Source organism: Oryzias latipes, chromosome 24 (genome assembly GCF_053564925.1).
Source record: "Oryzias latipes strain Hd-rR chromosome 24, Olatipes_Hd-rR_3.1".
In the NCBI taxonomy this organism is placed as follows: Eukaryota; Metazoa; Chordata; class Actinopteri; order Beloniformes; family Adrianichthyidae; genus Oryzias; species Oryzias latipes.
In genome coordinates, this window is record NC_136260.1 from 2,354,952 (window position 1) to 2,379,991 (window position 25,040).

The window sequence follows — 25,040 nt, forward strand, 5'->3', positions numbered from 1 at the left end:
TAGTTGACTCCCTAAACCACACCACCAAGATCTACAGTCCTGACAACAAGGAAAGCTGCAACAGCCAAATACCTCCAACGAGTAAGGCAAGTCCTGAGAAGCCAGCTCAATGGCAAGAACAAGACCCCGGCAATAAACAGCTACGCACTGCCAGTTATCAGATACCCTGCAGGAATAATAAGATGGCCAAAGGAAAAGATACAGACCACGGATGTTAAAACACGAAAGCTCCTCAACATGCATGGAAGGTTCCATCCCGATTCCAGTACCCTGAGACTGTATGCTAGCCGCAAGGGAGGAGGCCGAGGACTAGTGAGCGTGGAAGCCACTATCCAAATTAATTTCTGTGTTTCTAAAGATTAAAGATTTCTAAAGATTAATCTCTAAATTAACACCCGCCCACCCGCCAAATGCGAGTAAAACTTCAATTTGGCGGGTAGAAAAACTCTGTCAATAGCCACTTTGGCAGGTGAGGCATTGTTCAGTATCTTTGACAGAGGTCTCAAACTCACAACCTTGACTCCCCCCCACCACAAACATTCATCCCAAAATTGGTCCAAACATTTAATTCAGACTTTATCGCACAGATTTATTAGTCACATACACCGCAGCAGTAGGTGCATTCAGGGGCTGCATGGAATTTCTGCACTTATGTGCTTTCATTAAGAGCTCACTATTGCTGCAGTCAAGTTAGTTGGTAATTTACTCACACTGACCAAGCCAACATAAACACACGCTCACATATTGCTCCATATCATTGCAACTCTTTGAATTGACTTAAGACTCACAACTACAACACACTGATCTGTAAGAACACACACAATAATGCAAAATGTTGCACAAATTTTAATATATGCATGGTTTTCTGTGCATGACATTAAAAAATAAAAAAGTAATTATTATATTATTTATCAATGCTCATGATTTTAACAAAGTGAATTCCTTAAAAATGTTCAAGTTGTAAATAAATGACCGTGACTAGAAATAAACATTAGAGCTTTGATGAAAAGTCCATCCTTTAACCCAGGGGTCAGCAATGTTTATAACATGAAGTGCCAATTTAAAATGTTCTCCTTAACAACTGTGCCATCACCAATATATGCAAACTCTAATACAAAGAAATACAAAAACATTTCAAAAACACATCTGAAATGTTATTTAATTCACAAACAGCAGGTCAAATAACTTTTTAAAACATATTTTGGCCTTCATTCAAAAATGTGCTTTCATAATAATATTACACAATGTATAGTATTACAACTATGTTTGTTTGAAACCAAAAGTACTGCAAAAGTACTGTATGTCATACCAACAGCAATAGGATTGGATAAACATGTTTTTAGTACGTAAAATTAAATTTTTACTTTTTCCTTAGTGTGCTAATTTTAGTAATATACATTTTTCACAGACACTTGCTTCAAAACTGTTTCAAAACAAAGAGTCATTATTACAACGTTTTTCATTTCACTGTGGCAAACACATGTTTTTTTTCCCTACAGTGTGAATTCATTTAAAAAAGTGTTAGCATTTATAGAGGTGAGCGGGGTCACAGTAACAGCGCTGTGTGAAAGGACCCTTTTCTTATGACCCCATAGGGGAAAATGCTCATTGTGAAAAAAGATTGTCACTCAAACTCGGTTTTCTTCTTACCTAAAAAAATGCAAACAGGCAACACATCAAGCGCTTATTGTTGTCTCACACACACCCCCGTGTGCCACAGTCTTTCCCTCCACGTGCCAATTTTTAAATAAAGTTAATTCTTTGTGTTTGTATAATTCTAAATCTTGATGGCAACATTTTCACTTTTACTGCAAATGAATTTCGGCCCCAAATCTCTGTTATTGGCCTTCTAAAGCGGTGTCAGCCCTGCTGCAGAGAGCAGCAGCTGCAGTGCATAGACGGGGTTGTAGACCTGCATGAGGGAGTGCCGGTGGGAAGGAGCTGCTGAGCGGGTAACTCTATGAGTCAGTGTCAGGCCTTGGAATCTAATGCAGTGCCAAAAGACAAAACTCTTGGAGCTTAGCTTCTTGCTTGTTTTTTCCCCCACATCCTTCTGGTGATGTTGGTGTGCCTCCATGTGAACTAAAAGTGTCGATTTCTGGCAGGAACATGGAGAGACTGTGCTTCATCTGGGAGTCCGAATGGCCGACAGAAATTCTCTGCACATAGTGGACTTTCTGGCTCAAAACAGGTGAGCTCTGAGAGTCTCTTCTTTACTGTCATGGAAACAACAAAAGGCTGATCTTCATAGTGCTCTCTGAGTGATGAGCGGCTCGTATGCTGTTGTGGATCAGCGTGCACATAAACATGCACGTAAACATGATGTCTTGTTTCTTTCAGTCCAAACCTTGACAAGCAGACGGCCAAAGGCAACACAGCACTGCATTACTGCTGCCTGCTAGACAACAGGGAGTGTCTGAAGTTATTGCTGAGGGGAAGAGCTTCTGTGTCCATCAGTAAGAAACTACAGCCCTAAAGATGGTCTAAAAAGACGGTGTTTCTAAAAGACTGTTAAAAAATGTTGATAGTGTATTCAGATGGTAAAATCCTTTTTTTCCGGATTGAGTCCGCTTCTTTTGTTCCAGATCGAGTCCCAATCCTTGTGTTTGGTCTGTAGTTAGACTGCCATCAAGTGGAACATTCTGTTACGGACCAAAGCTTGGAAACAAAACCATGTGACCAAAGATCTTTGGACATGCCTGTCATATAAGGAACCGAAAAAAAACCCGTGACCCAAAAATCGAGGTTTTAACAAAATTGTGAATAGAGTCATTGTACCCCTAGTTCCAACTCATGATAAAGACACATTGACATTCGTATTCAAAAAGATGGTGGTCTTTACTTCCGTCCTCCACCGTGTCCCTTGCAACTTACTCAGAAAAAATCAAAACACAAAGAAAAGCTGTTTCACTTAAATAACACAATTTAGAATCCCAAAATATAAGATCAAGACAAAAGAATTGGACATTCACAAATAACAGATGTAGAGAGGGGATATTACTAAACTCGCTTTCACTTGTAGGGCAGCCGGTGACGGGTATGAAGCTGGTTGTTGTATCCTTTAAATGTTTTACCACGTCTTTTTTTTCTTCTTTTTTTCTATTTATTTATTAAAGGGACAATGCGTACAAAAAACAGTATGGCGTGCTCTAAAATAGAGAAACACTGTAAATACACAGGATTGTAGCCTTAGCTCATTTTCATCCTCTGTCCCGGGCTGACCATGGCCACCCACCATGAGACTGTAGATAAAATAAATAAAATAAAATAAAGTACATTATTAACATCTAATTACCCGGGGCTGGTTTAGCTTGTGCTGGTTTGCAGCACCTTCCGTCCGTGAAACCAGGGTTCAACTCCGGGCTGCTCCCTGTTCCCTTCTCTGCTGCTGTGCCGGTCCCAAGCCCGGTTGGATTGAGAGGGTTGCATCAGGAAGGGCATCCGGCGTAAGACATTGCCAAGTTAACCATGCGACTCATCCTCAAGGGAGGGTTGTTTCGCTGTGGCGACCCCTGATGGGAGAAGCCGAAAGTGGAAGAAGATTAACATGAAATGGCATGACATAAAATTAACATAACATATATTAAGTTTAAAAAGGTTTACATCAACAAAATCGCCAAAATCCTAACAGTACTACAAACAACCATGACCACTTTTTTCACCCCCCAATGTTTTATTATGACTTCTTGTTTAGGAAACAGTTTCATGGCGTTTTCCATAGTGTTAGTTGTGAGTGCAAGTTTGGTTTTCCAGCAGCCAAGATCTTATTTGTTTTGAGAAGGATGGAAGTGTGGAGAGCTGTCGAATGCTTTCTGGGATTGTGTTCCAGGTTTGACAGGTCTGAAAGGAGAAAACCGTCTGTCTAAAGCTGCTTGAACTTGCTCTGGTGCTTCTCTTTTGTCTTTTTTTGACAAAGTCCTGAAGTGGGGGAGGAGCCAGACCGTGAAGGATTTTATAGAACAGAATGCAATCTGCATGTTGAATCAGATGGTTGAAGGACAAGGTTCTGTTCCTTCCGAGAGAACATAGCTGGTATCTTTTTAGTCAGCAGTGGGGACTGGGGGTGTTCTCTCTCTGTCCACAGATGTGAACTCAAAAGCGTGGAGTCTAACTGTGTTTTTCCACAGCAAATGAAGCCGGAGAAACTCCTCTGGACATTGCAAAGCGGCTGCAGCACTCTACGTGCGAGGAGTTGGTGAGAATTTCCTCTGCCCAACTACTTGCATGTTCTCCCCGTGTACGCGTTGGTTTTCTCTGGGGTCTCCAGCTTCCTCCCACCGGCCAAAAACATGCTTCATAGGTTAATTGGCAACTCTAAATGTTCCCTAGGTGTGAGTGTGAGTGTGTATGGGTGTGTGATTGTGGCCCTGTGACAGACTGGCAAATAGTCCAGGGTGTCCCCCTGCCTTCAACCCACCAGTGGCCAGGATAGGCTCCAGCAGCCCCGTGAACTTGAAAGGGATAAAACGGTAGAAAATGAATGAATGAATGAATCTGCCCTACTCATATTTGCTCCACTGATAAACAAACGTTTTGCTATGCACAGTTGATTACCCAAATTCACAAATATTTTGTGTGATTGCTGACTTTAGGGGTTGATAAAACCTCACAGATGTTTAGCTTGGTTCTTCTAAGCTTGTTGATATTACAAAATCATTTCAGCGCTGCTTACATCATTCTGTTTTGCATTAAAGAACACCCTCACTGGAGTAAAATGCTGGTTCAACTGAAAATAACGGACGTAGACTGATCTTTGTGTTTGTTCATTTGTATTTTTTACTTGCAGCTTACTCAGGTTCAGACAGGAAAGTTCAACGTACATGTCCACGTGGAGTATCAGTGGCGCCTCCAAAACGAGGAGCTGGATGAGAGTGAGGACGAAATGGAAGACAAGGTCAGCGTTCTTCAGCCTATTGTCGCTTCTTCATAACAGAACATGTCCATGAAAAGCCCAGCTCCCCCTTTTTCTTACCTTTGTGTCTTCTGTCTTTTACCTTAGTTTCATTTATGTGTTTCTATGTCCTCCAGCCCATTCCAAGCCGACGGGACGAACGTCCCATTAGCTGCTTCGTGCCCAGCGCTGCCCTGCAGCCCAGCCTGGCAGCCCTGGCTCGAGACGCTGCCTCCATGGTGCGGGACAAACAGAGACCTCCCATCCCCAGTTCAATGATTAGCAATGAGACGTATGGCACTGCCATGGATTTCAGTCGGCCTCCACCGAGACCAAGCCCTCCTCCCTTGCCTAACAGAGGTTTGAATAAAGGTGGGGGTGCATCAGGAGGAGGCATTGCTAAGCCAGAAGTGGGGAGACAGCGTTCTTTGTCTGACCCGCCCAACGCGCCCATCACAGAGAAGAACCTCTCTGTCTTTGGTGAGTGACAGGTTTTTGCTGCAGATTTTGTGAGCAGACAGTCCTAACCCTGATCCCCTCTGCTCCTCCCCACAGTGCTACCAGTTGCCCCCCCTCTCCCAGACAACTGGGAGTCGAAAACTGTGTCAGCGAAGAACCATCCCCTCCCTCCTGTTCCCTCCCCACCAGCAGGACCACCTCCTGTCCCACCAGCACCTTCACTTCCACCGCCTTCAATACACAAACCACCTCCCCTCCCCCCACATCAACCAAATTACAAAATGAGTGGACCATCCGGACCACTCGGACCCAAGCCCCCAATGCCCCCCCCTGGGTGAGTGCTAAAACAAAGTCTATAACAGTATCAATGATTCTGTCTGTACAGATGTCTGATCCGTACTGGTCAGTACCGTCCAAACTTAGTTCTACCAGTCATAAGTAACAAATATTGGGCACAACATAAACAGACCTAACTATGTTTATAATGTCCCCTCGCTGTATCGCGGTTCACTTTTTGGAGTCTCACTGTCCTGAGGGTTTCCTCTCTTTTTTTTAACGAGAAGAAACCCCTGCGTCCTGATTGGCTGTGGACCAGGCCTGAAAGTAAGTCGGTGCGGCCCAGTACTGTGTACCAGTGTAAGATCTGGTGGAGGTACGCCGCACCGGCTGGAAGGCCAGCTTTGCATCCGGTCTTTGCAGCTTCACTCATCCAAATGCTGCTGCAGGCTGATCCTGCTGAAACTTTGAACCAGGCACCACTTTACCTCAGTGTTTTTGTCTCTCTGTGGTTTTTAGTGTCTTATCATCACTGCGTAATGTGATTTACGTCCCGCTCTCCCCTCATGTTTTCCACCAATTCTGTCACTTCCCTAAACAAACAGCATTCGCGTCTTAAAGGCTACGTTTGATTTGTTGTGCGGGGAGACTCAGTTCATTCACAGTCAATTAGGCATATTTCTGTGCAAATTGGAGGTTGGTTAGTTTGCAATGGAATAATAAAATTAGTAGATGATTCCGTTTTCTTAAAACTACTGTGATTGGTAGTTCAAGATAAAACCTAGCACAATGGTAGAAGTGAAACATGCAACAAAGAATTAATTTATATTTGAAAAAGTCATTGAAAAAAGAACAATGCAGGAAGATTGTTCAAGAGGAAGATTGAAAATGAGGATGAAGATGTACAAGCTAAAATTATAAGAGGAGAAGAAGAAAAGGAGAAAGGAGGAGGTGCATTTTCTGCATGATCTAGTTATTTAGTACATTAATCAATTCAATGTTTTTTTCCACAAAGCCCCATCAACATTTTTATTTATAGTCAAGATTTATTCTCAAATGCATTTGTCTGCAGTGATGTAAAAATTCATTTGAACAAAGATTTAATTCATATCATAATTTGTGGTTACTGATCGGATTCATAGTCGATTTTGGTTCATTCTAAAACGATCCGGTTCTCTGACCTGAAGTGGATCCAGATCATCTTCATCCAAACTTCCAGCAGTCAGACTCAGACAGAAATTCCTGCTACTGAACAGTGAAGTTTTCCAGATTCTTGGATTTCTTCCAGATCATCAAGTGGAAATGAAATCTGTGTCCAAACAAATAAATAAACTAGAATGAATGTCAAATCCATTCACATGTTAGTTTCCTAAAGTTCACCACTGTTGTTTTTCCACATCCAAAGAATCCAAAGGGAACATTCTTAGAACAATTTAGACACTGGATGGTCACATGACTCTATTCAAAGTCTGTCCACACATTGATGGACTGGAATGATGGACTGATCCGTGTTTGATGACATCACATGTGTGTTCTCTGCTATGATGCACTTGGTTGTTTATACATTGTTTTAAAAAAAAACTACTCTGCCTCAATCCAAATTGTGTTTTTCCAAATCTATTATTATCAACTTATTTTATTTTGAAATGATTTTATAATAGTATAGTTTGATTCAATTTCTTTAACAACTTGCCTCAGACAGATCGATCTGGTTGGATAAATCAATTAACAGATTATTCATGACACCCCTAATCTGCTTTTAATGCTTTTAAAAAGATTTACGTTGAGGTCATTTGTTGTATTACCGGCATCCACAAAAATCTACTTCCACCCCTGCTACAGACTGCTGTCAATCAATCTCCTCCGCACTGTATCTCTACAAAAGGACTGCAGCAGATCTTTGGTTTCTTTCTATAATACTGGACTTCTTTTTCTATGAAGGTTGGAACTTTGAAAGTTTAAACAAGAGAGAAACGTGTGAAAATGTTCATGTTTGTCTGAGAAAAGTTGATAAAGTGTGTAGTGAGGAGTTGTACAGCCTTAAAACATCTGTAATCCTACTTTGCAGATTCTATTAATTTTAGAACGTAAACCCTACAATAAATGAGGGAAGACTATACTTCTTTATATTCTAATTCTGTCTTTGGCAGATTAGCGAAGCAGCCTCCACAGAGACCTCCTGTCAGAACTGGATCTGTAGAGAAATCAGGTAAACACTCTTGCATGTGCAGCCACACAATTATCAGACTCCTTTTACTGTCATATACACAGCTATTACACTGACATACAACATGTTTTCCAGTGCAACCCAAACAGTTAAGGGGGTTCCCCATGATGCTTAAGCTTTGTAAACAAATTTGACATATGATTTACATTTTTTTTTGCTGAAAGCTTCATGAGGGTGGAATGATGGCAGATCCTAGGAAACAACATTACTTCATAAAATATTTTTCTACTTTGAATGTTTGCTGCCCATGATCCCAAAAGAGATGAAGTGGTTTGGAAGGTGGATGGATGGAAGTGTTTGGTGGTTTAATGCATGCTTTAGTTTTCTTTTCTGGTCTTTTCCTAAGTGTATACCTTTATTGTCCCTGAAATGATTCCATATTCATGAGGTGGATGGACTTTATCTTGTGTATTGCAGGTCTTCAGTCCAAATCTCCACATAGTCCAGCTCCTCCATTACCCAAACCCAGAAAAAACCTCTCTGTGAGTCCTAACCTGTTCACAATCTGTGGCTAGCACTCAGCAAGTCAACCAGCAAAATGTTTTTGTATTAAAATGCAGCAGCAGAAGCCTAAAAGGGTGAAGGCCATCTACAACTGTTCTGCCGACCAACCGGATGAGCTGACATTTAAGGAGGGGGAGGTAATTGTGGTGGAGGGGGAGGAAGACCATGATTGGTGGGTGAGTATAAGCCGCTCCGCTGTGAGGATGTAGAGGGTGCTGGGGCATGAGATTGTCTGAAGGCCAGTGCCCTTTTGTTGCAGATCGGACATGTGGAAGGAGACCCGGGCAGGCGGGGTGCGTTTCCTGTCACCTTTGTTCACTTCATCTCAGAGTGATTCCTGCTCCCCCCATCCTGGACCAGCAAGGGAGGGTCAACTTCTGAGAAACATGCAGCCTGCACCCTTGCAGCACCTTTGTGCCTTCTACAGACTCTGAACTTGTGCCCGCTTTCGCTTGAACCCCGTTTTATGCAGAAGATAATAATGTCATGCTCTTTCAACACAGACATGGGTGGGATTTAAACTGTGGATGAAACCGTGAATAAAAACATGTGCTCTGACCTGCTGTCTCAGTTCCTCCATGCTTTCTCCATGCTTCATTCTGTGGACATCGTCAGGTTGGATGAAGTTGCCCTTTCTCTAAATGGGGAAGGGGATCCCGAAGACATTGAGCTCTGTTCAAGTTCACATCTAAACTGAGGGTCTGTAATAGCTGGGTTTGAGGACGGAGTTTTCTGCACATTCTCACAGAATATTCTCCCAGGCCAGCCGAGAATCTTAGTGTCTCCTATGGTTTCTTGGTCTTCCCTGGGGGCCTCTGCCCGGTAAGACATCCCCAAAACAGGCCAGGAGGCATCCAAACCAGATAACAAACAAGCCAGATTGTACAGATCTGACTTTGACACATTTTTCCTTTAGTTTTATTTGCACATGACATCAATGTGAATAAACAGAAAAGTGACTGGATGCTCAAATATGTTAAACTTTTTCAATTGAATCTCACACTTAAGCAAAAGTCATCTATAAATATTGCAATTAAACATTTATGTGCCTTAAAAATGTACATTTTAGATTGTCTTGGTTTATGTGATTTTCTGGATTGTTTTTTTTTTTTCTCATTTTGTCTCACAGTTGAGGTTTACCTATAATGGAAATTACAGGCCTCTCTCATCTGTTTAGGTGGGAAAACTTGCAGATTAAATACTTTTTTGCCCCACTGAGTTTCTTGATTTTTGGCCTTAAACTGCATAATCATAATTAAAAGACTACAGGGAACGCTTTTACAACAGATAAAAAGATTACCTGAGTGTGACTTTAAACCAACATCATTCTGTGAAATAGTTTAATCTCTGTTTAGTTGCTGTTGATGTTTAACTTTGTTTTCTCAATTTGTCTGCTGAGTTATGTTGATTATGACACCCAAGGTCGCCTTACAGATGCAAAGCAATTATAAAATTCAGTTACAAGAATGAAACATGAGTTAAAAAACAAAAAAATAGAATCATAAATTTATAAGAGTGGATATGCTAGTCTGAAGAGGTGGGTTTTGAGAGTTATAGCAAACTGAGGGAGTGAGTCCATGATCCATAAATCTGAGAGAAGAGAGTTCCAGAGCTGGGGGGCAGAGCAGCTGCATGTTCTGCCCCCCATGGAGATGAGCCGAGTGGTGGGTGTAACAAGCTGGAGCGAGGAGGCAGACCTAAGGGAGCGGGTGGGAATGGCAACATGGATAAGGTCAGACAGATATGGAGGGGCGAGATTATGGAGGGCTTTGAAGGTCAGAATAAAGATTCTGTAGTTAATCTGAGGAGGTAGTGGTAGCCAGTGGAGCTTCTGTGGGACGGGTGTGATGTGCATAGTGGAGGGGGTTTGTGTTCTGATCTGGGCTGCAGAGTTTTGGAGCAGTTGTAGTTTGTGAATAGTTTTGTGAGGGAGTCCAGATAAAAGGGAGTTGCAGTGGTCCAGACGGGAAGTGATGAGACTGTGGACTAGAATGGCTGTGGAGTGAGGACTGAGAGAGGGGCGGAGACGGCCGATGTTTTGGAGGTGGAAATAAGCGGCCCGGATGATGTTATTGTTGTGGGCAGTAAAGGAGAGAGTGCTGTCGAGGATGACACCCAGACTCTTAACCTGTGGGGAGGGAAGGATGGAGCAGTCATAAAAGGAAATGGAGAATTTAGGGAGTTTATTTAAGGTTTGCAGTGAACGAGGATTTTATTTCAAGGAGGCCTTTGGAGACCGAGGCAGGTGGAAGAGTGGAGTCAGGCTCAGAGGAGAGGTAGAGCTGGGTATCATCTGCATAGCAGTGAAAGTGAATGTTGTGTTTACGGGAGAAATAACTAAGGGGAAGAAAGTAAATAATGAATAGCAGGGACCCCAGGAAAAAGCCTGAACACTGTAAACTCAATGACAACCTTTTACATAACACAAACTTTTGTAAAAATAAAAAATCAAATCACTTATTTTTAATATAAAAGCAATACAATGCTTGTCTCCTATTAGCAGATGAGAGAACAACTGCTATTATTGAAGGACAATTATTGGCTAGGAAAAACAGACGAGATCAGACTAAAATAATTTCCATATTAAAACACATTGTGTAATTTAACTCAACTAAGTCATGAGATTGTCATTGAAATTAACAAATTACTATCTTAATGAGACAAACTATACAGAAAAAGCAAAAGGAGCATTTTGTCATGGTACCTCCGGAAGTACTCTCCCCCCTTCTCTTCCTCATCATCCTCAGATTAGACCCAGCTGCCGGCACTTCCCTCATCAAACTCCAGTGTTTAGGATGCCCTGATTCCTGTATTCATTGTGAGTTTGTTGCCTACTAGTGAAGTACCTGGTCTCGTGTGTGCCTCGTTTCCTAGTGATTCCCTCGCTCTTGCCGAACCAAACAATGAAGTTATCATTCCTGTCTGCAGGACAAACCTCACCCACCAAGTGCCGACCTGGATTCATCTCACGCTCCTGATTATACCATCTTGACGTCAAGACCTCCAGCCATGCCACTTCTCTACGCCTCGCTCCGCCACCTGCCCACTTCATCCTCACTCGCCTCACCACAAAGAACCCACAACAACCAAGGGGAATACTTACCGTCTGGTCCTCTCCTCGTCTCAACCTCCTCCAGTGTTTGTCTCCACGGATCTCCTTGTCTACATCCAAGAACAATAAAACTCTTTTCTCTGCCAAGCCCTCGTGTGGGATCTTTCCGGGTTTCAGCTATTGGGTCTGTTCTAGTTATTGTCTATCATGACACATTTAATCGCTCAAAGGCAAAATAGATTGAAGATGGAAGAGGGAAAAAATTCTACTTTCTTTTTTGAACTTGGAAGAAAGTAGAGAAAGGAAAAAAATCTATCACCAAGTTACAAATTAAAAACTCTCTAGTTGAAGACCAAAACACTATTAACCCTCGAGACCAAGGTATTTTACTGACTGTAATGACTGAGTGGGGTCGTTTATGAACCCATTGTGCTACAGGGATCCTTATTATGAATGGCTGATTGGGGGGTTTATCATACTGAAACTACTCCCCGTGTTTAAGACAGGTTTTTTTTTTTTTTATAATCTAATGTAATATGTGTTAATAATACACATTGCAAGAAATAACCAAAACACAGACTTTAAGGACAACATAACATTTATTTAGACAGTCCTTGTTCCAACTTGCAAAAGGACATTTTTTTTTTGCCAACCTAAATGAAAACATACATTATAAAAAAGAGGAGTTTGAGTAGAAATATTTTAACTTATGTTGAGCTAGCATACTGCTAACATCAACAAAAATAATTAGCTGACTTGCTGACTAGGGAATATGCTAAAATTGGTAAGGAGGTCAACCTACTCAGAACACATTCAATCAACCTATGTTACTACCATGCCTGTTTTTAAAACAAAAACCACACAAACATCTTGTTTGTGTATGTGTAATATGATATCAAAAAATAACTGAAAATTGTAACTCTCAAAAGCAGATACCCAGTTATGAAAACAAGTTCCCTCAAAGCTATTGAAACGAAGTTCAGCGATGTACTACAAACCACTTGTTTGTGGCTATGTTCTGGGCACACTGGCTGGTTGCATGAAGCATATGCACGTGAAACTTTCCTGTCAATGTTGCGTAGGCAAAACGAACAGCGCTTGCGTTTGCCAGGTATTGCAGCAACTGCGGGCTGCTCTGCAGGGTTAGCAGGACCAACACCAATGCTTGCTATTCCTTCCCTAGTTGCTTTATGGAGGTTTGGAAACTGTGACCTTTTCTATACATGTGGCTTCACTAGTTCATACCCAAGCTCTCTGAGAAGGGTTAGCCCTAACCCTAACCCTAACCCCTAACCCTAACCCTAACCCTAACCCTAACCTTAACCCTTTTCATCATCACTTTGGGCTTGAAGTATTAGTCCCATTGCTTCAGCAGCTGTAAATCTTGCTAGCCTAGGTCTGTTGGCCATGGTTCACTGCAACACAATATAAAGTACTGATTAGAAGTGGAACATTTTAATAAACTTGAAAAACCAATGTTTAAAAACCAGTGCTTCTCTTCGGGGTCATAAATGACCCCACAAGAGTTGTGATGTCACACAAATTGCCTGATCCCTGCAAAAAACGATGAAACTGTGTAGGATTAGTAGACTGACAAACTCATGGTAGGAAAAAAAATTCGGATAAAAAATAAAGATCTGGCACATTCAATTATATGGCTGGGGTCATAAATGACCCCACCCGGTCACTTGAGGGTTAAGGATTATATCACTAACTTTTTAAAAAACTTTTGTACTTCTCACTTTTCAAGTCACAACATCTTCTTTGAAAAGTTAATTCGGGATAAAACCCCTAAAATAGATGTATTCAGAACCAGAGAGGATCTAAAATAGATCAGAAATATCTAAAATAAGAAATTCAGAGATCTCACAGAATCTGAACACACCTGAACTTGATACGGCTGTTCCCCAAATGGCCAGTGGGAAGTCACCAGGACCTGAGGAATTACAGCTGAGTTTTATAAACACTTTTGGAATAACATCAAAGATTTTTTGCTAGAGGCGTTCAAGGAATTAACAAACATTAAAAGAGGCATTACATCCCTTTTAGCAAAACCAGACAACGGTGTGTTATTAACTGAAAATTGGAGACACATCACACTTCTCTGTTGTCATAAAATATGAGCACATGTCTATGCCAACAGAGTGAAATCAGGAATAGGTCAGATCATAGATGAAACACAGTCAGCCTTTATTAAGGGGCGACACATTCATCATCAGACTTGTTTAATCTTAGATATCTTAAGTTACAACCAAATTATCCCCCATAATAGTCTTATCCTCTTTCTGGATTCTTTTTAAGGCCTTTGACTCATTAGAACACGCATTTTTGTTTAGCTCCTTGGAAACCTATGGCTTTGAATCAAAATTTTGAAACATAAAAAAAAATGATCTACAAAGACATAAATAGCAGAATTATTCTTAACCGAGGTTTCTCAAACAGCTTTCCTGTAAATAGAGGTGTTTGCCAGGGATGTCCTATTAGCCTGTTGTTGTTTATAAGCTCAGCTGAATACTATAGCCATCTTTCTGAAATATTCTCCAGATTTTGCGTTTATTAACATTTTAGGTAAGAATTTTAAAATGAATCAATTTGCTGATGACACGGCTTTATTAAAAAAATATATATATATATATATATATATATATATATATATATATATATATATATATATATATGTGTGTGTGTGTGTGTGTGTGTGTGTGTGTGTGTGTGTGTGTGTGTGTGGTATATATTGTTATTGATAAAATGTTTTTTTTTCAAGAGCATCTGGCCTTATTCTAAATCTCAAAAGATGGGAAATCTTGCCTATTCATACCTGCACTCTAAGTAATATTGAAAATAACCTGTGAAGTGAAATATCTTGGTCTAATAATGACAGAAAACAGTAATGATAGAGAAAGTGTAAATATTACCCCCAGACTGAAAACAATATAGAAACTTTAAATCAGTGGTTGGGACGTGACTTATCCATATTTGGCCACAATCTATTATCTAAAGCAGAAGGTTTTTCAAGACTTGTGTTTCCCTGCCACTCAATCTATGCATCCCCAAAAACGATCAAGTTGTCTAATTCTATTCTCTTTAAATTTATTTGGAAAAATAAAACGTACTTTTTACTAAAACCATAATTGGTTAGAGATAATAGATAATAATGGCTCAAAAGCTTTAGATGTTGAATTACAAAGTGTAGCATTTAGAATAAATTGGTATCGTATGAAATCTATGTGGTATCATATCCCAAACAAACTCTACCGGAGAACTATCCTTTTGCAGAAGTGTGAATATGATCTGTCAAAAAAACATTTATACAGTCAAACATTTACAAGCAAGCATTAGAATTTGGGAAAATGCCAACAACTCCCACAACTTTTCCCCCCACAATACTGTTTTATGGGACAACAGAATTATACAGTAACTGTAAACAAGATATCCTTGTTTATGTCTTAGTGGTGTGATGATGGTGTGTTTTTTGTTCATGACTTGGTGCGTACAGATGCAATGCTGTTATCCTACAATGGGTTTGTAACCAAATACAAAATTAAGGATTCTAGTTGCTGTTATAAAAAAGTCTTTAAAGTAATTCTCATACCTTTACTTAATCTTGTTCATAAAATATTACCATGCAATCAAACCACACTTTGCAGAGTTAACCATTAATGATATCCCCATAAAAGATAAAAATGCAAAAATAAATTAGTGACTCTAACCTTTAAACAAAAGGTTTTTCTCTCACAATAGACGTGACCCAGAAACCACCTTGATAGACTAATCATTTTCTTTATACACAAAATACTTTCACCTAAAATGAAAGAAACGGATTTTAAATAATATCAAAAATGTACCCTGTTGGAGATTTTTTACATAAAAGATTCAAATTTCAATCCAAACCATGTATTTTCTGAAACTGAAAAATTAGAACACTGTTGCAAAAAGATAAAATTATTCATAATCAATTGTCACTTAAAAATTGTAATATTTCTTCTTTTTCATTACTTAATGTTCTCTTCTTTATGGAAAACCTGAACGTTTCTGATGTCATCAATCTTGTTATTATTTTGTGTAGATGTAGACACTCTATTTAGGTATGTAAATGGGGGGGGGGGGGGTCCTTTTTTATTTATTTTTCAGATATTGTATTACTTTAAGTTTCTTTCCTAAATGCATTTCAAACCAAAACAAGAAACTACATAAATGTACAGAAATATATCCAAACTATTGTTATTTTAAATTGTTTTTTTGCCTTATATTTACCTATTTTTAAGAATTTTTTTAGTTTTTGTTTTTTATTTGGTTTTGTACTTGGTTTGTAAAGAAAAAAATAGAAAGAAAGAAATAGTGGGGGCGGAACTTACAGGCGTTGTGTCGCACGGAGAGTTTTCGGGAAGAACCGGAAGTAACAGCAGGCGCGGCATCGTTGAAGAAGCAAACATGGCGTCCAAACGCAGGGTGGACGCGATGGTTCCTGCTGAAGAGAGCGACCAGCTGCTGATCCGACCCCTGTGAGTGTTCGAACCGAACCCACCGAACACTGCAGCTAGTGAGCCGTCACCGAATAACAACGGACACTGGCGGTCAAACCTAAATGGGCATTTCCGCTCCATGTCTAAACTGAGCGAGATTTATTATGCTTTCTAATATACGTTCATAATTTCTGTGGATTTGCCAGGTTAAAAAAAATGTTGGCTTGTCATCCCGCTGCAGATACATTTTTTTCCACTTTTCTGGACCTTTAAAGGCGTGAGCTCTGAATGTGAACATGATGATGCTGAAGACTGTGCAACTTTTGCCGAAAGAGAAACAATGTTTGAAGACACCAAAAACACCTCAAATGTAATAATAGTTTAATTTTCACAATGAAAACATTAAACTATGATGACGTTTGTTGCAGATACAGAAAGACAGCAGGAAATCAAAGCTCACGTTCATTCAAATTAGTTTATGGAAGTGTTGCTTTCAAGTGCTGTAGGACATTTAAGTCACTGGTGGAAGTCACCAGAGAGAAACAAACTTTGATGTTGACGATCAAATATTTCAAAATAACATGCAGGAACATTTTTCCTAATTAACTTGTAACAAACAAACAACGTGTGATTCCAGGTAGCTGATTCCTTTGGTTTCGACAGTAAAACATAATAATGAAGCTTCAGTTTCCTGCTGAGTTTTGGAGAATGCCGTGTGTGTGTGTGTGTGTGTGTGTGTGTGTGTGTGTGTGGGTGTGTGTGTTTGTGTGGGGGGGGGGGGGTGTGTGGGTGTGTGTGTGTGGGTGTGTGGGGGGGGGGGGGGGGGTTGGGGTGTGTGAGTGAGTGAGTGATGTCCTGGTGATGCGGGTGCATCTTTTTTAGACAAAACCTTTGCATTTCAAATTGCTTTTTTTTAATTTTCTATCGATGAGCCTTGAGTCTCCTAAACATTTGAATGATTAAACTTTGAGTTGGTAGTGATTTCAGTCAAAGTAGTTTCCACACCACCTTATGGTTTCTGAAAAACCCAAAATGGGAATTTTGTTTCTTTTGCTCCCGGCTTTCCAAGGACAAATTAGCAGAGTTAGATTTTTTTTCCATTAGTTTTTTTTTAAATTAAATGAAAATTCATTTAATTTAAATGGTAAATGGCGTATACTTGTATAGCGCCTTTCTTCCTACAAGGACAAAGCGCTTTACAGTCACAGACCCATTCACCCAGTCACACACACAATTTGCTGTTTACAATTTACAACCAGCGTTATTGTAAATAAAAAAATCCCATTAACTTATAGCTGAATTGAATTAATTCAACCTGACAGCTGACTCTGACCTGTTTGGGAGACTCATTGGTGCCTGACACCTTTGGATTGTTGCTCAACAGTTGGCCAGTTATCCCCACATGGTTGGAGTCCTTGCGGCTTGAGTTTCCCCCATGTCACAAGGAGGGTGAGAAGTATCAAACCTCTCCAGTCCAGACTAAGTTCTCTCCATTGGTCTTGTATGAGGTGAAGCTGCAGCGTTGCACATCCCAACAGGAGAAATGACTAATTACAGTGACAAAAATGTAAAGGAGGTAGAAAAACTTGGGCAAGTAGTTGAGGACCGGTCCACAGAGGTTTTGATCACGTTGATCCACAAGTGCCCCCATTCTTTGTCATTGAGTTAAAAGTCTATGTCAGGGGTGTGAGGATCCAGACTTCGAGGGCCGATGTCCACCATCTTTTCCAACCAACCTGTCCTTGTTATTCACCTTTCGGCATATCCCTTCAGGGTCGCCACAGCCAATCAGCTTCCACTGATTCACACAGGTGGTTTGGCAGGTGTCCTTCCTGACACAACCCTGTATTTATATCATGACTGAGGACCCAACCAACCTGCCGTTGAAGCTCCTTATTGGATAAACCCACCAGGTCATGAGCTCCAGACAAGGCAGGATTTCTGGTTGGGCTTTGAGGCCTGGAGTTGGACCCCCCTGGTCTAAGCACTGTGTTTGGGTACTTTCATGAGTAAGCACAGCTCTTTACTGTGTGACTGTTTGATGTGATTGTGACCAGGGGGGCTGGACAAGAGGTGGGACGGTCCTGCATCATATTGGAGTTCAAAGGGAGGAAGATCATGGTGAGATTCTTTTGGTTTTCTTTGTCACAGCAGCTGTTAACATTGTCAACAGCTGTCTGTGTGTTGGTACTCCAGCTAGACTGTGGGATCCATCCTGGTCTGGAGGGGATGGACGCCCTGCCGTACATTGACCTGATCGATCCGGCTGAGATCGACCTGCTGCTCATCAGTCAGTAAGTGAGAGCTGCCGTGAACGTGTGCAAAGGTGCACATGCAGCTTTCCACTAACCATCCATTCTTGTTGTACAGTTTCCACCTGGACCACTGCGGAGCCCTGCCTTGGTTTCTGCAGAAGACCAGTTTTAAAGGGCGGACGTTCATGACGCATGCCACCAAAGCCATCTATCGTTGGCTGCTGTCAGACTACATCAAAGTCAGGTACAACTCGTGTTGGAGTGAAAGTCTTAGGTCTGATGCAGCAGATCCTGTAGGTTAGACGTCTTAGTAACCCTTGTGCTATCCTAGGCACTTTAACATTGGGAGTTGGGTCATCTAGACCCACTAGACAGTGCTCTGAACCTGTTTTCTTCAATGATTTGTGATCTTCATTGGTGTCCATGGATTACATGAAATCTTTCCACCTTTATCCACCTTTGTCATGGTAGGGAGAACACGTCATTGGAAGGGGGGGGGGTCATCTAAAGTAGCACAAGGGTTAATGCAGCTACTTCAGGTTCTCTAGTGATGCCGTAGGACCTGTGGCTGATATTCTGGAGTTGGGGCACAGCTTGGGTTTTTTGTTCTGACCCGTCTGTGTGTCTGCAGTAACATTTCTGCTGATGAGATGCTCTACACGGAGACGGACCTGGAAGACAGCATGGAAAAGATTGAGACCATTAACTTCCACGAGGTAAAGGAGGTGGCTGGCATCAAGTTCTGGTGCTATCATGCTGGCCATGTGCTTGGAGCCGCTATGTTCATGATCGAGATCGCAGGAGTCAAGGTAGGTTTGTGTCTGGATCCGTCTTCCTAAAGCGGTTTGTCTCTGGTGCTCAGTGCTTGTCTGTGTCCCTGCAGTTGTTGTACACAGGAGACTTCTCCCGCCAAGAGGACAGACACTTGATGGCGGCGGAGATCCCAAGTGTGAAACCAGACATTCTCATCACAGTGAGTTTGGCTTTAAACCCCCCCCCCCGATGATCAGATATTTTTCCTCCCCTTAGTGACCAGCTCAGGCGCAGGCTCATGTCTCATGCTGTCTCATGTTCAGACATCAGTAGGGATGCAGTACTGAAACGGTATCGTTTGGTACCAGTGCCACGTCATCAGTTACTGGACTGATAGGTTTCAGCCATAATGGGATCAACGGTACCGGCCAAGTGGGGCAGCAGCGCCCACACAGCGTGCACTACTTTGTTTGAATGTGGCTGCTTTTCCTTTCCTGCTCCAGTACGACGGGGGGGGGCTGCTCATACTTTGTCCCTCATGTATTCCACTGCTAACAAGTGTGTAACGACAAACGCACAGTGATGGCAGAGCGACGCGAGCAAAGGGTCCAAAGTGCGGCTGGATTTTTCTAAAGTACATGCAGACAGCGCACGGCGTCTCAAATGTCACAAAAACGTTGCTTCTGAGGGCGGTTAGACCTGTGAGCTGTCCAAACACGCAGCCAAAAGACACCAGACTCTAGATGGAAAGTGCTCATGTTATTAATGCAAAAACACCGTAGGAGTTATTGAGAATTTTGTTTTACTCATTAAATGAATATACCGAGTTTTAATGAATTCTAAACTAAGAGCTTTTCGTCTCCATAGTCTGTTGGTCTGGTAGTATTGGGTCCTCTGTCCCGTCTCAGAATGGTGTTGAACAAATATCTGATCCTTTCTGTCAGGAATCCACCTATGGAACACACATCCATGAGAAGCGTGAGGAGAGAGAGGCCCGTTTCTGCAACACGGTGCACGACATTGTAAACAGGGAGGGTCGCTGTCTGATCCCCGTGTTTGCTCTGGGACGGGCTCAAGAGCTGCTGCTCATCCTGGGTGAGTGCACAGGCACAGATCATCACCTTCTGGTTCTGAAGCCTGTGATGATGGTGACGCAGAAACTGTTTGTGCCTGTGGTCCAGACGAGTACTGGCAGAACCACCCAGAGCTCCACGACATTCCCATCTACTACGCTTCGTCTCTGGCCCGGAAATGCATGGCTGTCTATCAAACCTACATCAACGCCATGAACGACAAGATCCGCAAAGCCATCAACGTCAACAACCCTTTTGTCTTCAAACACATCAGTAACCTGAAGGTGAGCACAGAACTGCAGCAGCAAAGACAAAGTCACACGCCAAAGCCACATTTCTGACATGTTCATGAAACTCAGAGCATCATTTAATGTGCACTTACTGAACTGATGGCATCACAAAGTTGTAAGTGAAGCGCTGTCCCAACCCCCCCACCCCTCACCAGACTGTCATGCTCTGTCATGGTGTTGCTCAGCCTGGGAGGAAGCTTCCTCCCAACAGTGTGGAATGTGTGACACTGAAGTGATGGAAGGAGAACAGCACAGGCGTCAGGAAGCATCGGCCTCTTCCAGGAGACATGAACACAGTGGAGGAGCTAACTCCAGCTGGAGAGTGGAGACATTGCTGCTCATGTGTGTTCTAGCACTCAACTTTTGACACTTTATTGCATTTTCCTGTTCTTCAGCCTAATGTGACTGGTTCATCTCACACCACTGGAGAACTTGCTGTTTCTCCCAGGATTTTGACATAAAATGTGGCATAAAAAGTCCAGGGAAAGACACTTTTATTTCAACAGAGGCAACATCGTGGTAATGATTTAAGCAGAAAGGGAAAAGTGACACAGTTCCCTCTTATTTAAATGTAGTTTCATTTGAAACAGCTTCAATGTTTGTAAAAGAGGTGGTTAAAGAACAAAAATTAATGACAAATGAAACCGTTAAAATAAGAGTTTCTGTTGAAGCCGCCTCCTGTATTAATGCTGTTGTGCTTTCAGAGCATGGATCACTTTGATGACATTGGCCCCAGCGTGGTCATGGCGTCCCCCGGGATGATGCAGAGCGGTCTGTCCCGGGAGCTGTTTGAGAGCTGGTGCACGGACAAGAGAAACGGTGTCATCATCGCTGGATACTGCGTTGAGGGAACGCTGGCCAAGGTGAACCTGCCAAGAATTGCTTAGCCAAAGCCCCCGTCACTGGGGGGAAACCCCCTCCATCTCTGCAGCGCTTTGAACCAGCTGGAATCCTGCTGACATGCAGCTGAAGGACTGTGGGTGGCAGTGTGTTGCCATGACAACACGGAACACATTAGGGTGAAGATCAGTCCAATTTGACTGAAACACTGTAGAAAACCTGTCAAAAGTAGAACTGATGCTGGTGGAGGAAGCATCGCTGGTCTGTTTGCCCTTCGTCTCTCAGAAGGTTCAGAGACTTGAAGTGAAAACAGAGTCCAGCTCACATTTCCACAGAGAAACGTGCTTCACATTTCTGCCCCTGCTCTGATCCTGCTGTTGCAGCACATCATGACGGAGCCTGACGAGATCACCACCATGTCGGGCCAGAAGCTCCCTCTGAAGATGTCTGTGGACTACATCTCCTTCTCTGCTCACACAGACTACCAGCAGACAAGCGAGTTCATCCGAGCACTCAAGCCTCCCCATGTGGTAATCACTCACACACCTGCAGATCAAGCCCAGATCCATCCTATCAAAGCAGCCGTGCACGCCGAGTCAGCCACATTGAAGTTGAATAAAGTGACTTTGGTGCAAAATGCCAGGCCTGGACTAGTATATCTGTGTTCTACATGTCCTGCACTGTCACCTTTTAGCATGTTGTTTTTGAAGGATTATATTATTCTAGTCACTTTGGTATGTGAGGTCTTCTTTAGCATCTCTGACAGACGGCTCAAACTCACATCCAGGACTGAAGTGTCTGCCTGAACATCAATCCCAAACATTTCATTCTGACTTTATTGCACACATTTAAGTCACATACACTGTGGCTGGAGGTGCATTCAGGAGCTGCATGGAATTTCTGCACTTCAGGTCTGCTGGTTATTTCTAGCATTTGTTCACACTGACCTCAGCCAACAAAAACACACTCTCACTTGTTGCTCTATGTCATTGTGAGTCTTTAAAACGACTAAAGACTCACAACTACAACACACTGGTCTGTATGAACACACAATAATACAAAACGATGCACATATTTTAATACATGCATGTGTTTTATGACATCGGGGAAAAAACAGAAACTTTAAAGGAATTCTTGTCTTGTTTAGATATAGATAGATAGATGTGTTTTGCGGTGTAGCTGTTTGCTGGTTCTAGTGTCAGACCGTCCTTGGGCAAGACACCTCACCCTCCCTGCCCCCTCTGTCAGTCTGCCCCAGGGCAGCTGTGGGTCAAAGGTTACCGTTAGCAAGTGTAAATGAGGAGTGAATGCATAATTGGAAAAATCCAATCCATTATTATTATTATAACTTCCTGTCATGAAGCACAACAAACCCAAATATTGGTAATACTGGTAATGTCTGGATTGAAGAAGTTGTGCATCAGCGCAGCTTCAGCCTTTTGACCTGAAGCTCTGCTTGTTCTGAGAACCTCTAGATTCTGAGGAGCTCAGTGTGAAGTGTGGTCCTCTTGGAGCGCAAAACCAGCGATCAGCAAATGTTTCTGGATCTTCAGATTCTGGTGCACGGAGAGCAGAATGAGATGGCCCGGCTGAAGGCGGCTCTGATCCGTGAGTACGAGGACAACGACGAGGTCCACATCGAGGTCCACAACCCGAGGAATACCGAGGCTGTTACTCTGAACTTCAGAGGAGAGAAGCTGGCTAAGGTAAGTACACACGTGCACCCATGTGTCTGGCTGAAGTCTAATTCCCAGCATGCTGTCTGTCCTGCAGGTGATGGGCTCACTCGCTGACCAAAAGTGTGCCCAAGGTCAGAGGGTTTCTGGGATCCTCGTAAAAAGGAACTTCAACTACCACATCCTGATGCCGTCCGACCTTTGCAGTCAGTACTCTGTGTGATTGTCTTTTTGTGTCCGTGTGGGTGGGGCCACATGCGTGTGGTGGGTGGGGTCACATGCGTGTGGTGGGTGGGGCCACATGCGTGTGGTGGGTGGGGCCACATGCGTGTGGTGGGTGGGGCCACATGCGTGTGGTGGCCGGTCAGAAGATTTCATTAACCTTTTGTGCAGGAAGTTTATGTTCTTTTTAATACAGTTTTGGTGTTTTTTTTGGAACAGCAGCAGCCACTTTCCTTTGCTGACCCAATCAGGGTCTCTGATTGGTTGAGGTCAGGTCTGATTTCATTTGGACGTGTTGCTCTATTCATCTGCAGAGTATACAGATCTCTCTGTGGGCACGGTCACTCAGAGTCAGGCCATCCCCTTCACAGGACCCATCTCTCTCCTGGTCAGTCAATTGAGGAACCTGGCAGGTAAAAGTCACCTGAGCTGCTTCAGACTCTCTGTCAGTCATTGTGTGTTGGTGTGTGTGTTGGTGTTTTTCTCATGGAAAAGTATTTTTGTGTGTTACAGGTGACGTGCAGCAGGTGGAGGGAGCTGAAAAAATTACAGTGAAGATCTTTAAGAGCATTAGTCTAGTCCATGAAGCCGGCATGGTGCAGCTGGAGGTCAGACACACACCCCTCCCAACAGCACGTCACAGTTGTGTACAGGCGTTCAAACATGCTCACACAAATTGCTGCTACCGTCTTGAACGTTGACAGGAATGTGTTGTCTGCAGAGTTGAACTGTAGCTTCATTCCAGCGTCTGTCATGTTTCTCCTCAGTGGAACTCCAGCCCGCTCAACGACATGTATGCTGACGTGGTGGCCACCGTGGTCCTGGAGGTTCAGTCAAATCCCAACACCCAGAAGTGTCAGTAAATGCAGCGCCACTGATTTATTTTGCTCCATTCAGGGAGCCTGTGGTTCAACTGCATCTGTTTGCCTTAGTTCTGGAGGGCCGGAGGGAAACGTTTGACGAGGAGGTGTTTGTGGAGCGACTGGAGCTCATGCTGCAGTGAGTGCACACATGACACTTTTGGTGTGCCACAGCTGAGTGCTTGGGCTCGGATCCCAAGGTGCCGCGGCAGGACGGCCGGTTCAGACGGGCCGTCTTGTCATCGCTTCCTATTGAGGAGTCAAGTGGGCCGTATGGGCCTCATAGTGGAGAAAGATTTCCAAAATCTGAAGGTGTTGTCTTGTTTTGTAGTGACATGTTCGGGGAGGACTGTGTGAACTTCAGCAACAGTGAAAGCTTCAGTGTGATGGTGGACGGCGCCACGGCAACCATCAACCCAGTCACACGAGTAAGTACAGCACATGACAGGAGTCGCACATGAGAGGAGTTAGGGTAGGGTTAGAGTTTGGAGTCACACATTTGAGGAGTGACAGAGATGAGGAGCCACATCCCAGAGGCTCATGACTCTGGACCGGGCTCCTCAGGTCGTAGACTCTGTTCCATCCCTGACAGCCCGTCGTAGCACAGCTGTCACAGGAAACTATTCAGAAGTTTGAACTGCAGGTTGTGTTTATGGAACCAGGCTGACGTCCGATTGTTGGCCTGCAGGTTGTGACGTGTGCAGAAGACGAGCCTCTGAGGGAGATGATTGAAGTTGCCGTTCATCGGCTCTACGACGCTCTCAGCCCCGCCTTTTGACTGGCCCCCCTCTTCCTGGCTAACATTTAGACAGTTGTTTTTTTGTGCCAATATTCTGTGAAACTAAATGATATTAAATAATGTTCATGACTTCTTTGTTTATGGGATTGTCAGTTTTTTGCAAGTGTGTATGTTTGTGGGTGTGTGTCTCTGCTTGTTTTGTCTTTCATGTTTGTTTAGTGAGTGTGTGCCTGTTTGTGTATTTTAAGTTTGAATGTGTCAATGTGTACAGTTGAAACCAGAAGCTTATATACACCACACAGAAACACACATGCTTTTTTTTTCACTGTCAGACATGAAATAAAAGTAAACTTTTCCTGTTTTAGGTCTATTACAATTAACAAAATTATTTCTATTTGCTAAATGTCAGAAATATGAGACTGATGAAAGTCAAAAGTTTACAAGATCACTGCCTATAAAC

At 42.7% G+C, this 25,040-nt stretch overlaps 2 protein-coding genes and 1 long non-coding RNA gene across 3 annotated transcripts in view; 2 read left to right on the forward strand and 1 right to left on the reverse strand.

Annotated features, from left to right (window-relative positions):
* Positions 1 to 8,915, forward strand: part of asap2b (ArfGAP with SH3 domain, ankyrin repeat and PH domain 2b) — a 52,330-nt gene extending 43,415 nt beyond the window's left edge. Inside the window, exons 18-27 of the mRNA XM_004084002.5 lie at positions 2,106 to 2,191; positions 2,341 to 2,456; positions 4,128 to 4,195; positions 4,787 to 4,894; positions 5,029 to 5,371; positions 5,447 to 5,684; positions 7,777 to 7,835; positions 8,271 to 8,335; positions 8,414 to 8,533; positions 8,617 to 8,915. Of these exons, the coding sequence (XP_004084050.1) occupies positions 2,106 to 2,191; positions 2,341 to 2,456; positions 4,128 to 4,195; positions 4,787 to 4,894; positions 5,029 to 5,371; positions 5,447 to 5,684; positions 7,777 to 7,835; positions 8,271 to 8,335; positions 8,414 to 8,533; positions 8,617 to 8,691 (1,278 nt within the window). The 3' untranslated portion in view covers positions 8,692 to 8,915. The remainder of the gene's footprint in view (positions 1 to 2,105; positions 2,192 to 2,340; positions 2,457 to 4,127; positions 4,196 to 4,786; positions 4,895 to 5,028; positions 5,372 to 5,446; positions 5,685 to 7,776; positions 7,836 to 8,270; positions 8,336 to 8,413; positions 8,534 to 8,616) is intronic.
* Positions 8,916 to 12,704: 3,789 nt separating this feature from the next.
* On the reverse strand, positions 12,705 to 15,900 carry LOC144990194 (uncharacterized). Its single transcript, XR_013654184.1, has 3 exons — positions 15,765 to 15,900; positions 13,295 to 13,345; positions 12,705 to 12,824 (listed from the first exon to the last, which is right to left on the reverse strand). It is a non-coding gene; the product is annotated as an uncharacterized LOC144990194 (long non-coding RNA).
* Positions 15,756 to 24,709, forward strand: cpsf3 (cleavage and polyadenylation specific factor 3). The gene is made up of 18 exons (XM_004085455.5): positions 15,756 to 15,911; positions 17,930 to 17,993; positions 18,069 to 18,166; positions 18,243 to 18,371; positions 18,759 to 18,936; positions 19,011 to 19,100; positions 19,825 to 19,975; positions 20,062 to 20,237; positions 20,948 to 21,106; positions 21,467 to 21,613; positions 22,637 to 22,789; positions 22,857 to 22,965; positions 23,296 to 23,394; positions 23,495 to 23,589; positions 23,749 to 23,836; positions 23,914 to 23,980; positions 24,173 to 24,269; positions 24,530 to 24,709. Exons 1-18 carry the CDS (start codon positions 15,841 to 15,843, stop codon positions 24,617 to 24,619), a joined length of 2,061 nt encoding a protein of 686 aa, XP_004085503.1. The 5' UTR covers positions 15,756 to 15,840; the 3' UTR covers positions 24,620 to 24,709.
* The last annotated feature ends 331 nt before the right edge of the window (positions 24,710 to 25,040 follow it).